Source organism: Saccopteryx leptura, chromosome 1 (genome assembly GCF_036850995.1).
Source record: "Saccopteryx leptura isolate mSacLep1 chromosome 1, mSacLep1_pri_phased_curated, whole genome shotgun sequence".
Lineage (NCBI taxonomy): Eukaryota > Metazoa > Chordata > Mammalia > Chiroptera > Emballonuridae > Saccopteryx > Saccopteryx leptura.
In genome coordinates this window covers 360,855,787-360,871,186 of record NC_089503.1, presented here as the reverse complement: position 1 = coordinate 360,871,186, position 15,400 = coordinate 360,855,787, and the positions used below count along the sequence as shown (strand labels likewise).

The following is a 15,400-nucleotide window of genomic DNA, read 5'->3' as shown; positions in this document are numbered from 1 at the left end:
ACACAAAAACTGTGGCCCTCCTGATTTCCAATGCCCAATTAGTTTTTATTCAGAACAGCAAAAGAAAATTTTGCCAAGATGACAGAAAATAAGAAGAGTTTTCTCAAACTAGATTCCTCCAGGTACCAGTATATGTGAATCAGTCATAATGGCATGCTATGAACATGTTATCAATTATCATGGGTTCATTACAAGTCCTTTACTCCAGTGGTCCCCAACCTTTTTTGGGCCATGGACCGTTTTTTTTTTTTTTTTTTTTTCCCCCGAAGCTGGAAACGGGGAGGCAGTCAGACAGATTCCCTCATGCGCCCGACCGGGATCCACCCGGCATGCCCACCAGGGGGTGATGCTTTGCCCCTCTGGGGCGTCACTCTATCCAGAGCCAGTCTAGCGCCTGAGGCAGAGGCCACAGAGCCATCCCCAGCGCCCGGGCCATCTTTGCTCCAATAGAGCCTCGCTGCGGGAGGGGAAGAGAGAGACAGAGAGGAAGGAGAGGAGGAGGGGTGGAGAAGCAAATGGGCGCCTCTCCTGTGTGCCCTGGCCGGGAATCGAACCCGGGACTCCTGCACGCCAGGCCGACGCTCTACCGCTGAGCCAACCGGCCAGGGCCCGGACCGGTTTAATGTCAGAAAATATTTTCACAGACCAGCCTTTAGGGTGGGACGGATAAATGTATCACATGATTTGTTGTCTTCCACGGTGTTTCATTTTCCATACAGATCTTCCTCATAATGCTTTTCACAGTGTTCCTTATCCCTCAACTGTTTCGTATTGCATTTTGAATATGCTGATGAAAAGTCATGCCTACCATGTGTGCTCAAGGATAATGTTTTGCTGAGAAGTAACTTGCAGCTGGGTATCTTGTTTAACAGATGAAGTCTTCCATCTTAGGGCTTCTTCTGGAGCACTGGCTTTCAGAGATGTTTTCTTAATTTTTGGATGTCTGGACCACTATTTGCAAGCCTGCTGGCTTAGTCTGGAGATCCGCTGTTAATAAATTGGGTGCTGATGTTCCAAGTGCAAATCTTTAGAGCTTTGAGTCCTCAAACCACAGAAATCTTCTGATCAATGTTGGGATAGACCACTGTTTTTCTAACAATCAGCAGCTTAAAACTACTGAGCTGTGTAGAGTAGACACCCTAAGCACAGCAATGAACCACATTGGCACAGGACACACATAAACATAGTAGCTGCCATAGTGGCAGGCCGGTGACTACTCTGAATTTAATGTGTTGGTCAGCAAGACCACATTTATTCCTTGTTTAAAGTGCGTCCTTTCTCTTAATAGCAAAAGTTTTCTATAGGTTTTCATCCTTGAACTATGTCCTTTTCAATGTAAACCAATGTGATGCCTCATCTGTGAGGCTAAGACCCCCCTGCTCAGGGGCTGATTAGTTTACTTGTGAGTGTGAGCCCAGCTTTTAGAGGTTGATGAGCACAACTGGCTCGATACTTCATGTCAGCACTGCTTGTGGTAATTATAGGATCTGTGGATCACAAGGCTCCCAACCTGTATCACAAGTTCTACATGGAAACTGTCCAATACTAATTTGGCTCTGCTTACCATTTGCTGAATTTAGATCTTGTCCCACCAAGCTCAGTTTTTGAAAAGTCATTACATGAAAAAATTTCATATTCCAATTAGCACCACTGTGCTGACCAACTTTTGTAGTGAGTGGCTGACTGAATGTTTTCTAATGTTTGTAAATGTTGGTCAAGCTTTTTCTTTATTCTGATGTTAATTCTGCTCATGATACACCGTCAATATTTTCTTCTTGTATGACAATATTTTAACTTTGGCAAAAGCATGTTACCATATGTAGATTTTAAATTTTATATAATAAAATCTTTCATTATGTGACTTGAGTTCTCTGACCTACTTAGGAAGGTCCCTCCCACCCTAAGATTTATTTTTAATCTTCCTATGTTTTTTAGGACTTTAAGATTTTAAAATCTTTACTCCCTTATAGTTTCATTTTGAAGAGGCATATATTTCTCACGCTCTTCAGTTTTCCTTGATTTAGATGGGTTCAAAAGTTTCCTCCGCAAGCAATTTCTCTAAAATGAAGATGAGTAGACTTTTGTGTCTGTAAAATCCTGACCCCATTTATTTTTTTGAAATTACTTACTTTGTTTACAAAGTATGTTTATTTTTTAAAAAAAGGTAAATAATTATGTAACCACACTCTCTAAATAGAAGACGCTGCAGTACACTGAGAACACAATTTGATCCCTAAAGCCCTCTCCAATCTACTGCTCAGTGAAAATAGCAAACAAAAGGCCTCAGTGTTAGTAGAAAGCCGAGTTCTTCAAAACAGGTAAAAGCCCTGTTTACTTCTTCCAGAAATCAGAGGAGAAAGGGTTTTCATATTATAAATGATAAGAGTTGCCCTTGTGTAACACAGAACAATTGTGATAAGGCTCTATCTACTTCCAAAGGGTCTAAAATTATGAAGACAGTGGGACAACAGGATTGAAAACGAACAAAAAGGAAAGCTTTAGCTTTGACGCAATAGAATTACATCAGGCCTTGACAAAACGTAAGATCCTTGATTTTTAAAACGCTTCCTTATAGCAGCCTTTCATTATCGGTGACATCAGCGAGCAGCAGTACAAAGGATGCGTGTGCTTTTGAAATGTCACAGTTGCGCCAACTGCAGTTGCCAGCGTTCCTACTGGAGTCGTCACCAAAAAAAAAAAAAAAAGACTATAACGAGCATAGAGCTCTATCTCCATCACGAGACACTCGCCCCAATATAGGATAAGTTTCTGAGGATAAGTTTCTTCCCGCTTGGAGGTACCCTCCGCCCCCGCCCCGGCGACAAGTATTCGCCTTGTCGGAGCCCCGGGCCATGGCATTGAAGGTGTTGAGTCATCGGGCACAGCGGTCATGCGACACACAGATTATTTGATGACGGAAACTGTAGGGCGCCCAGGTGCCAAAGTAAATCGCTGGAAAAGATGACAATGGCTGTGACTTAGGGTAGAAACAAGAAGAGTCTGCACTGAGACACGGTTCAATCCCTAAGGGACTGCATTTTAAGTTTGAGGCAAACTTCAAACCTCGCATGTGACCTGTGCGCTCCTCGGAGAATCTAATGCTAAGAACCAGGGTTTGCGATGCCATTGCTGCCTATCGATAGTTCGGAACCCTCTGCTCCCACCCGTTCCCCACCCCAGACTGTGTCCACCCTCGAGTCCCTCTTCCGCCCCTTCCCTCCCCCGCTCGGGAGCACCTCGCCATTCATCAACCGGTTCACACCGGCAGCAGCCGCCGCGCGGTGACGTCCGCCAGGGGCGGGCTTCCGCCCCCGCTCGTCGGCGCCGGGTCCGGCGGCCCCCGGCCGTGATTGGTGGCCGGGGCTTCGCACGTCGCGCCGGCTATAAAAGGGGGAGTTTGTGACGCAAGGGCGCCTCGGCGCGCGTATTGGCTCCGTCGACTGCGGGCCGGCTCGGCTACGCGCTCTCCTCGGAGCCGTTCACTGCATGGTAGAGTGTGGTGCCCCCGCCGCCGTCTGCAGAGCCGCCGCCGCCCCGCCACGACTACGACTACGACTGCCGCCGTGCCCTGCCCTGCCGCCTCCGCCGCTTCTGTCGCCGCCGCCTCGGGACCGGCTGTATGATTAGGCCACAATCTTCAATGAGTAAACATATTCCTGTGAGTATCCGTCGCGCCGCCGCCTCTCGGCCCGGGGCTCCACGGCCGGTCCCCCCCTTCCCCGCCGCCACCTTTGTTCAGAGCCCGGAGTGCGCTTCCCGCCGCCCCAGCCCGCAGTTCCGGCGAGCCCGGCCGGGAGGCGTCGGGCCACGGCGCTGTGGCCGGCGGCTGGCTGCGGGGCGGCGGTGGGCCGCGGGAGGCACCGGCTTCCTCGCCCCTGCCGTGGGTCCGGGCTGCGCGCCGGGCGGGGGCGGCAAAGGCCGCGGCGGCACAAAAGCCGCTTTGTGACCGCCGCCTCCGCCCTTGGCCCTGCGGGCTGTCGCGTCCGGGCCGGGCCCGGCGGGCTCCGCGGCATCCCGAGGCCCCTTTGTTCGGCCCGCCCGCCCGAGGAGCGGGAGACGTGGCCGGGGTGGGGCGAGGGCTGCGCGTGTCACTGCGGAGCCGGATACGGGCAGGGCGCGGCGGCGGCGGGGTCGCCTCCAGACCCGGCGCGGCGCTGCTAACGGTCTCGGCCGGGAGGGAGCTCTCGGGGCCCGGGAGCGGGGTCCAGCCACCGTCGTGCTCCACGGCCGAGGCCCGCGCCTCGCACAAAATGGCCTCGGCGTCCGCGCCTGAGTGGCGGCGCGGCGCGAACCCGTGATTGCGGCACGGAGCCGGGCGCCGCGGGTGGGCCGCGTGCGGCCAGCGGGGGGCTGTCCCGGGGCCGGGGCGCCGCAGCGGAACTTGCAGGTGAGGACGCCGGTCCCTGCCCCGCCCTGCGCCCTCCGTCCCCACCTGGTAATTCGAGCTGTTCCGGATTTAACGCCCCACTTCGGGCCCTGGATCAAGGAAACAAGTTGAGTCTTGTCCTTTCCCTGGGGCAACTTGGTCGAGAAATGGCCTTGGAAACTTCCAGGGCGACTGTTGCGCCGAAGCGCGGGAGTCCCGGCCGGGCCCCAGCGGGCACTTTCCCTGCCAGTCCTGGAGTGGCCCCGGGTGGCGCCTCGGAATCGGGGACTGTGCCTGCAAGCCTTGGTGTAATGTGTTGTTGCCTCCTGATGGCTTGTGGCGACAGGAGCCAAGTGGAGCCAGAATTCTAAGGTTTGTCTTCTGTTCGTGGAAGTCTCTTCCACTCCAAGAGAATCAAGTTGTTCTTTGCGCCGTAGTTGGAACCATCGATGCGCTTGGGATCCAGATTCTGAGGCAATGTTTCCTGTTACTCTTTTTGTATGAATTTTGTTTGATGACAGTAAACCAGTTTTAAACCAGAAAGCTAGTCGCTGCCAAGAGTAGGCAGCATTTGATACAAGCTTTATTCTAGATGCAGCACCTAAAATATAAGTGGAATGGGACCTAACCCCATCGAAGTAATTTTCAAAGCGGTTGTGCAGATTAATTGCCTTGACTTTGCAGTCTGACAAAATGACAAGTTTCGGCACAGAAATTGCCCTCTCCCCCCCACCCCGTTTATATTATTGTGATTATATGTAACTGATAAGTGGGAGGAGAGAATTCCCTGGTATTTTCGAACTGCCTATTCTAGATTGTTTTTCCTGTATTGAGGTAATTAGAGCGGGATGGGGGGCGGGGGGGTGTCAGGAAGAAACGGAAGATCGTATCAGCGATTACTGCTGCTTTGGTAGAAGTCCCCTCCTCCCCCGCCACTGGATGGCTCCACATGGTAAAAACCAGTTCACTGAGGTATTTCTATATTGCTTTCTCTGCTTGCTGATAAAATTGCTTACGTGAGGGCTCACTCAACTGGAGCAGAAATTTAGCTGTTAAGTATGGATATAGTGGTGTGAAATACAGTCTCGATCGTAAGTTAGTTTACAATTGCAAAAAGATAGTACCTGGAAACCATAGTAGGTACTGAAAAGAGTCATTGTTCTTAACAGCTTTAGAAATGACCTCTTTAAATCAGGGTATGGCATCAGAAAAGTACAAGAATATATTTTTTTATTTAAAGGAAGTAATATTAAGGATTTAAAGTGAGATTATACTTGAAATTATTTCCGGGTTACTACAGTCAGTCTTCACTGTAAGAGGGAAATCTTTAATGATAGTTTAGTCACTAATTTTTTAACCCAGCTATCAAATAGGTGAAATAACAATCTTATAGGTCTCATTTGAACAAATTTGGAATAAGTTATCTTACTGGAGGACCTTTTCACAGTATTTTCTGTGATCAGCTAGATTTCCCTGGAAAGTTGTTCTAGAAACTGTAACTAACATGGGACTCTATTTAAAGGTATAAAATAAAATAGCAGATAGTTTGAATTTAAGACTTTTAAATGCTTGTATTTAAATTTAAGTATAGCCTGACCTGTGGTGGCGCAGTGGGATAAAGCGTCGACCTGGAAATGCTGGCTTGCCTGGTCAAGGCACATATGGGAGTTGATGCTTCCAACTCCTCCCCCCTTCTCTCTCTCTGTCTCTCCTCTCTCTCACTCTCTCCCTCTCCTCTCTAAAATGAATAAATTAAATTTAAGTATAGAAAATTAATGGAAACTGTTGCTATAAAGTTTTATTTGGTAATTTACCCATGAGATATATATAAACTGGGGAAGTGGCTGGCACTTGTCTTGTTAATCTGCTGTTAATATTTCTTTTATTTATTCCTAAGTACACAAATTCCTTACCAACTTTTTGAAGACTGAAAGTGACATTGTGATTTCTGGGTTTATATTCTGAGAATATAGCCTGGGAATATTCGTTTAATGTTTTATATTCACATAAACCTGATTTAGTTCTTTAAGGGAAACTTGGGGAAAATACAAATGTATTTATTGATGGTAGCAATGAATTTTGGTTTTAAAAGAAAAGGATATTATTGAAAGTATGAATTTCGCCTGACCTGTGGTGGCGCAGTGGATAAAGCGTTGACCTGGAACGCTGAGGTCACCAGTTCAAAGCCCTGGGCTTGCCTGGTCAAGGCACATGTGGGAGTTGATGCTTCCTGCTCCCCCTCCCCCCTTCTCTCTCTTCTTCCTCCTCCTCCTCCTCCTCTCTCTGGGATTGAATAAATCAAAAAAAGAAAATCTTTAAAAAATATGAATATCTTTTAAATGGGAATTGTTTTTTTGTTGTTGTAATTGGTACATAGACGTCTTTATTGCACTTCATACTATGGGGTTAACTTCCAGAGGCATAATGAGGAAAATCTGTTAAAAGAAAACGATAAATCAGTTAAGGATCAAATGAGATCGTGCATATGGGATCATTTTTTAAAACCAGGTTTTGTTTTTGTTTTTTTCTCAAGATTGTCTTTAGGGAAGTAAGTAGATTATGGGATGCCTAAGCTTCAAAGTTTTCATAAAGTCTTTAATATATAAAAATATTAGTAGGAAACGTCGATATTATATAAATATATAAAAGGTGTGTATATATTTTATAACAAAGTAAAACCAACCAATGTGAACAGGAACAATTAATAGAAGAATATGGTTGAGGGATATTGACCAACTGTAATTGGTGTATTCTTTAAGGAGACATTTTATTAGATTAGTAATTCTGATTTAAAATAATCTTTATTTGTGAATTCTTGTTTTATGCTTATTGATTGATTAAATCTGTGATTATCCCTGTATTTTGTAGTTTAAGTAGAAGTTGAAAAGATAGCTTGGAACCAAATTTGAAAAGATAGTTCTGTACTTAAATAATTTAGTAGTATAACATGTTCCTTTTGAATTGGAAAACAATTTTCTCTCTCTTTTTCTCTTTTAAACAGCAGTTCTGTGGTGTTCTTGGTACATTTATGGAGTTTCTGAAGGGCAGTGGAGATTACTGCCAGGCACAGCACGACCTCTATGCAGACGAGTGAACTGGAGAAATTCATAACTACTCCACCAAGAAGCCCCCATACGAGTGGTTAACCTGGACACAGAAGTGTTGAGTTGAAATCTGCAGAGCATTTTACAAGAGTTCTGACCTGGATGGGGTAAACCTCAGTGCACTTCCTTTCTATCGCCTCAGTATTATTACTGGATTGAAGAATTGCTGCTTCTTGTTAGAAGGTTCATTTCATTTCCCGTAACTCCCAGCTTCATACTCAAAGCACTGAGAAGTTCTAGTGGAATATATTGAAGTAGACTCAGTTTCTTTGCATTATTTGTGTATTCAATTTTTAAATTCTTTAAAAACCCCATTGAGTGTTTTTTAACTAAATTAACATGGCTCGAATGAACCGCCCAGCTCCTGTGGAAGTCACATACAAGAACATGAGATTTCTTATTACACACAATCCAACCAATGCGACCTTAAACAAATTTATAGAGGTAAGGCTTGATACTTTCTAATTTCTTTAACTAATTGCAGTTTAATAGTGGGCTTTGGAAAATTTGGAGAGGAATGCCTATAGTTCTAATTTCCAGAAATGATATATCGGTTATTCTTTAGATTTAAGTTAAATTATACTGCTCACAGAAACTGGATATTTTATCACTTCATAATTCATTTTGAAATACCCCTCATTTCTGTGAGCAGGGTATTTTATAAATTAGAAAAAGGACATATACTTGAGTTAGTTTAGATTTATAAATTAGCGTCTAATTCTTCATGCCTCAAAGTTTGCATAATTTCTGTTTATATGTGGACAGTTTAACAGTATGGCTCTTGCTTAGATGGGATTTGTAGGAAAAAGGCTGCCACTTACATGGAGTGTTTGTGTATCACCTTAGTCTAACAACTAGTACCTACCGTAAACCAAAGTTACAGTTTACAGCTTAGATCCCTTTTGATGGGTAGAATCCAATTTTTAGTTACTAATTGTACTTCTTTCTGCTAGATAGCTAAAACTCTTACTGTCCACCTTTTTTGATTATATGGAAGGAATGTAGTGCTGAATAATTTATTTGGATGCACACGTATTTTATTTTATAAATAGGTACAGATGCTCAGAAACAACGAGGCCTTCTAGACCATAGAAGTACTTTTAATTTTTTTTTTTTTTTTTTAGATTTTTATTCATTTTTAGAAAGAGAAAGGGGGGGAGGAGCATGAAGCATCAACTCCCATGTGGTCCTTAACCAGGCACGCCTAGGGTTTTGAACCAGCGACCTTAGCATTTCCAGGTCAACGCTTTATCCACTGCAGCACCATAGGTCACACCACAGATACTTTTGATGACCATCTATATTTTTCAAGAGTTCAGACTTTAGTTATAATGCATTATGGATCTTGAAGCCTGTAGAGTTAAGTGGTATGGGACTTTAGAGTCTTTAATATATTTACAAGGCTCTATATTACATACTGTACTGCATGCAAAAAAGCAAAAGCTTACAGATTAATATAACTGAAGTCAGTTTTATAGTTGTGAGCGATTCTTTTGGTTCTGTTTACCTTTATCTCTGAATCACTTCTACTTTTGTTAGTGCTTCTCCAACTAACCAGTTTGTTAACACCATGACTATAAACAACTTCAGTATATGAGGGCCTTAGGAACTTTTTAAACCCTTAAGTTATTAAATTGTGTAATATTTAACATTCCTTTTTCCTGTTATGCTGTTCTGGTATTGACATTTCAGTCAAGGTTTTACTTCCCTGTTAAACACACATAGGTTCTACCAGTTCATTTTGTGATTCTTTGTTAACCATCTATGCTTATTGAAGAAATTACCAGTGGTGACAATAGTGACGTGGTATACAGACTTTATTGAGTATTTTTTAACTTATGTTTTATCCAGGAACTTAAGAAGTATGGAGTTACCACAATAGTAAGAGTATGTGAAGCAACTTATGACACTACTCTTGTGGAAAAAGAAGGCATCCATGTTCTTGTAAGTATGGTATTTAAGATTTTCTATGTATTTATGATACCACGCTACAAAAGTTTATTCAATAAACTATTGACTTAATTTTTTAAGTTGTCACAAAATTGTACAATATCTTGATCTCAAAATACAGATGAAAACTAAACAAATGTTTGAAATGGTTTCTGTAAAAATTCAGCATTTATTTGCATTTTATTGACAGTAGGGTATCAAAACATTTAAATGTTAAGATTAAGTATTTGAAAACATTTGAGTGTTAAAGGTTTAGAATTATTAGTTGTATATTTATCTTATAAAAATCTAAAATGTTTACATTTTTTTGACTTAGGATTGGCCTTTTGATGATGGTGCACCACCATCCAACCAGATAGTTGATGACTGGTTAAGTCTTGTAAAAATTAAGTTTCGCGAAGAACCTGGTTGTTGTATTGCTGTTCATTGTGTTGCAGGCCTTGGGAGGTAAGAAAATTTCTTAAATCCAGTTAATGGTATTGGTTTTATTTTAGTAAAAACTAAGTGGTAACTTTGTGAATCAATTAGCTTTGTTAGGTTACTTATTCTAAACTAAATTTAAAAAGTAGGTGATTATAACAGAATAACGTATTTTCAGTACAGCTAATAAATTCTGTAGCTATAATTTACACTAGGCTCTTAGGGCAGAATTACTTGTATAGTGAATCACGTGTGCTAGGTTATAGCCATGATATTGTAGTCATTGTCCAAACTTATTGGGGAAAAAGATTATGAATTGTCTGTAAGGTAGCTTGCTAATGATATATGTTTTTATTAAGTGAGAGGCAGAAAGACTTCTGCATGTACCCTGACCAGGACCCACCCTGCAAGTTCCCTACCAGGTGATGCTCAACCCATTTGGGGCCACAGCTCCATTGCTCAGCCACCTAGCTAGGTGCCTAAAGTGAAGCCATGGAGTCATCCTCAGCCCCCAGGGCCAATTTGCTCCAACAGAACCATGGCTGCAGGGGGGTGGAGGGGGTGGCGAAGTAGATTGTTGCTTCTCCTGTGTGCCCTGACTGGGAATCAAACCCAGGACATCCACACACCAGGCTAATGCTCGACCACTGAGCCAACCAGCCAGGGCACATACAGTATACTTTAGATAGGGTCGTTGTAGAGATCCTGATTCAATAGAAACTCCTAGTAGTGCCAAAACGTGTGTTCGGTTTTATAAATCACTACAACCACCCTCTGCCTCTAGTCTCCAAAAGCAGTCCTGGTGAAGAGCACAGTGAAAATGGCCCTGGAGGGTCAGCATGCAACCTAGTTGATGGTGAAAACAAAGCAAGCAGATTTCCAGATCTTTAGGAAAGGGGAGTGCATGATGTTTAAAAACTTTTTTTTGAAGTGGAAAATATTTTCAGTCTTTGAATTCAGGAAAAAAATGGCTGCAATTATCAAGGTGTCCCCTCTCCCCTAAATATTTTTAAAATTCCCTTCCAATAATACAAGTGTTAACTTGTAATAGTTGAAGAGCATAGTTCATTTTTGGTTCTAGATAAAATTTGGGTTTAATATGAAAATACTATTACTTAATTTAAGTTTTTGAAGTAAAGTCAACGCTTACTACATGTATTACTTAAATAGGAAGCATAAATAATAGTATTTCTGTATTGAGAAATGTTTGGAGTACTACATTCTTCCAAGGTTTGAGTTTGTAAAAATTATCAAAATTCTTTTCCAGAGCTCCAGTGCTTGTTGCCCTGGCATTAATTGAAGGTGGAATGAAATACGAAGATGCAGTACAGTTCATAAGACAGTAAGTATTCAATGAATTTTTTCTATTTCCTTATTGAATGTCAGTGAGTTTAATTATGTTACCTTGAAAATAATTGTTTTTTCGAACAGCCAGTCTGACCATTCCTTTTTAAGATAGCAGTAAAACCAGGGGGAAAAATTTTTTTCTCTTTTTTTGCATTCCATTTACAGATGTATGTGTGTCCATATTTCTGCATTAAGTCACAGTGGAATAATCAAAAGATAAATTACTGCCCTGGCCAGATGGCTCAATTGTTTAGAGCATTATCTTGAAGCACAAAGGTTTCTGGTTCAATTCGCGATCAGGGCGTACAGGAGCAGCTTGACAGACAGTTCCTGTCTCTTGCTCACTCACTCTCCCTTCCTCTGTTGCTAAAATCAATAAATAAAGTTTTATTAATTGTGTAATTTTTTTTGTTTGTTTTTTGTTTTTTACAGAGACAGATTGAATCAGAGAGAAGGATAGACAGGGACAGACAGATAGGAACGGAGAGAAATGAGAAGCATCAATCATTAGTTTTTCATTACGTGTTGCAACACTTTAGTTCATTGATCGCTATCTCATGTGCCTTGACCACAGGCCTTCAGCAGACCAAGTAACCCCTTGCTGCTGGAGCCAGCGACCTTGGGTTCAAGCTGGTGGGATTTTGCTCAAACCAGATGAGCCCACGCTCAAGGTGGCTACCTCGAGGTCTCGAACCTGGGTCCTCTGTATCCCAGTCCGACGCTCTATCCACTACGCCACCGCCTGGTCAGGCTGTGTAATATTTTTTTAAAAAGAAATTGCTACAAGAGAGGTCATAATTGTCTATAGCTTAGTGAACATTATTATACAAGGATTTTTGCTCAGCTGCTTTCATCTTTTGATTTTTTCCCTTTCAGAAAGCGGCGTGGAGCTTTTAACAGCAAGCAGCTTTTGTACTTGGAGAAGTATCGTCCTAAAATGCGACTCCGCTTCAAAGACTCCAATGGTCATAGAAACAACTGCTGCATTCAATAAAATGGGTGCCTGATGCCGATGCCATGGAGGTGGGGGAGGAGATAGGGCCTAATCTATCACACATATTATATTAGCCAACATGTTGGTTTGGTGAATAAATCTAATGAAGCTTCCACAGGAGTATGGAAAAGCAGTTTTACCAGGCCACAGCTTGACAGAATTGCAACCTCTATATTTGGGTTACAATCAAATTATTTTGAGACTTAGCAAAACCTTCTTACTGTTCAGCATTTAAAATGTGCTTATCATTTGTACCAATTCACTTTTCCTGAAATCATGCAGTATTGAGTTGTATCTTTAAGTCTATTCCCATGCCAGAATATTATCAGTATATAAGACATTTAGAACGATTAGGTGCCAAAATACCCAGCACAATACTTGTATATTTTTAGTGTCATACAGAACCAAAATCCCAGGAACTATGAACACTCTGGACCTTACGTGGTTTATCCCTTCAGTCATTTCAAACATGGAAAGTAGGGTCTGTGTGGTTATTTGCCTGCTCACTTTATGTTTACATCTCCCACGTTCATACAGGTATACATCAGGTTTGCTCAACTTTTTGATTTTTTTATACCAAGTCTTAGTGATTATTTAATGTCTTTCTCATAAATCTCATTTTGTGCTGTTGGGGAAAGCCTCCATTTTGAAAATCTACATTGTACAGAAGCACATGTCTTTAATGTCTCCAGACAAAAAGCCTTACACTTAATTTTAATATTTGCACTTGGGGTGCAACTTATAGGGAGAACCTGAGAAAAGAATGGGAGGGGGCTATTAAGTATTTTTAGTAAAATGTTGCCTTTGTCTTGTGTGGAACCTGTAGAATATGCTCTTTAGTAAATATTTTTTTAACAGTAGAGATGCTTTGTTGTAGCTAAAACAATTCTTAATCATAAAAATTCTGAAATTCTTGTAATTTTTTTCCATACATTCTGAAGTTCAACTTATTTTTGTTTGAAGTGTGATTTTTTTTTCCTTCCTACCCTTGCAAAAAAAAGTGGGTTTCTGCTAATGAATTAAGCAGACATCTAATATTTTATATGCCTTTTGAGCTGTGTAACTTAATATTTGGATACTTGATAATTTGTTTTATTATGTAATTGATAAAATGGTGATGTGTATTAATGTTAGTTCAACCATATATTTATACTGTTTGGGAATGTGTGGTTATAGTTCTGTGGGAGAAATAATTTGTCAGTGTTCACCAGCTTGTAAAAATCTAGTGCGAGAGCTTAAACATCTAAATAAATAATGAGATGCATTTATCATCACTGACATTGTTTTCTTAAAAGTTAACTTTAGAAAATACAAGACTAAATTGTGTTTCACTTAGTATGTATTACCATTTGAAGCAAAGAATGCTTTTTTTAAAATAATGAAGGATTAAATGAAGCTGGCATAGCAAGCTCCTTATAGACAATTTGTTAGGGTCACAAAAAACTGATATTAAAATTGCTTTTTGTTATGAACTTTGCTTTCTTAAAGGTTCAGATAACGAACCATTGTGTACTATTCTGTACTGAGGAGAAATGGTATATAGTATCGGGGAAGTCTTTGATTTGAATTTCAATTCCACCAATTAACTGGTGTGGAGCAAATTCTGAGCCTCAGTTTTCTCATTTACAAATTAATAATTACATAACTTCATAAATTTTTTAAATTAATTTGAACATAAGTAGCACAGAAAGGTTTAATAAATGTTATATTTCAGTAATCTGAAGCATGTTCTTTGCATACACAGCTCATGTTCATCTAAAAGGGTCTAATCAGATGTCCTTGTCTGATTCTTTTTTTAAAAACAGTTACAACCAAATAAAGGACTTAGAATTTGAGTAAAAAACATTCTACTTTGTTTTTTAAAGAACTTGCTTCCACCTGTTTATTGCTTTTCAGCACTTAGCACTCTGGAAACTTAGAGCAGGGGCAGAGAATAAGAGGGCCCAATGAGGAACCTTGGTTCTATTTTGTGATTGGGGCTAAGTGATTTACCTTGGCTATTTTTTTCTGTTTTTTTGTTTGTTTTTTTAATACAGCCTCTCTTGGAGAAGATAATTTTGTGTAGATTTCTAAATGATAACTACTACCATCACATAGCCCATAAACAACATTTGTGTTTATTGAGAGGATACCATCATGATAAATGAAACATACTGAGTGAAACAGTTCGCAGTGTTGGATTGTATGTATATACGGTGCTAAAAATCAACTTACTTTATAAACCTCATCTGTACAGAATACAGTATGAGATTTGCTTTCTATCCAAACATTTTCTATCTTGTAAATATGACTAATTATAGGAATACTCATATCCTGGAAGATATTTTATACCTAATAAGAATTAAAGTAGAAATGAGTTGAGACCTTGTATATAGGAAGTTATCAGATGGTGTTTTAAAATCACTTGGCTTTGAACAACAATTTTCCTTAATAAGGTGCTGTAAATAGTGACTAGTTGATGAGGCTTGTCTATAGGAACTATAATGTTGCTGACATGTCAGTAAAAAACAAGATCAATGCCATATATTAGTTGAAAATTTTTACAGATGTCATTGGCCGTTTTGCAACACTGCAGTCTTTGTTATTCCTCCTAATGCTCACTTTTCCTAGGACAGCCTTTTTATTCCCACACCTTCCCACGGCTCCATGGCTGGAAGTATCCCAGACCAAGCTTGCAATCTCATTGGGTCACATCCCATTGCAGCCAAAGCACTTCAAAAAACACAGGGATTCCCCAACTTGGCTTAGAATCTCAATCTCTAGGATCTGTTTTAAAATGCAGTTTCATAGCAGAGTCTAAAAGATGGGGTCTCCAGATTTTGGTCACCAATGAGTAGTTCCCCAGCCCTTTCCATAATTAAGAGAATGCTTTCTATTCAAGTTTCAGGCAGTATAATTTCAAAGTGAAGTGGAAGCATAAGTAGCAAAATTTCATTACATACAATGAAGTTCGTTCAGTTTTGGGGGGGGGGAAATACATGTAGTGTTTGCTGTACATGTTTATACATTCCCTGATTCCTTGAATGAATGTTTGTAAATATATATATAATGCCTCCTTACACCTGAATGGAAATTAAAGACTGATTGAAAAGCGTCTGACACAATGTTTGCATTATGTTTGGGTAGCTAGCCTAAGCAGGATCTTGGAAGGAAAGCTAAGGAAAATGTATATTAGCCTTCAATGAATTGAGCCAGTTGTATGCATTAAATTTTTTGTTT

The 15,400-nt window shown here is 40.9% G+C and overlaps 2 protein-coding genes across 3 annotated transcripts; both read left to right on the top strand.

The window, feature by feature from the left end:
• Nucleotides 1-3,525: 3,525 nt before the first annotated feature.
• On the top strand, nt 3,526-7,507 carry LOC136387493 (uncharacterized). Its single transcript, XM_066359118.1, has 2 exons — nt 3,526-3,658; nt 7,368-7,507. Exons 1-2 carry the CDS (start codon nt 3,620-3,622, stop codon nt 7,458-7,460), a joined length of 132 nt encoding a protein of 43 aa, XP_066215215.1. The 5' UTR covers nt 3,526-3,619; the 3' UTR covers nt 7,461-7,507.
• Nucleotides 7,508-7,777: 270 nt separating this feature from the next.
• On the top strand, nt 7,778-15,149 carry PTP4A1 (protein tyrosine phosphatase 4A1). Of its 2 annotated transcripts, none has more exons than XM_066359117.1 (5): nt 7,778-7,914; nt 9,322-9,414; nt 9,737-9,867; nt 11,108-11,182; nt 12,068-15,149. In XM_066359117.1, the coding sequence occupies exons 1-5, from the start codon at nt 7,810-7,812 to the stop codon at nt 12,192-12,194; spliced, it is 531 nt and encodes a 176-aa protein (XP_066215214.1). In that variant the 5' UTR covers nt 7,778-7,809; the 3' UTR covers nt 12,195-15,149. The 2 variants fall into 2 exon arrangements, with proteins under 2 accessions (XP_066215214.1, XP_066215213.1); XM_066359116.1 differs by having other exon boundaries at nt 12,064-15,149.
• Nucleotides 15,150-15,400: the final 251 nt, after the last annotated feature.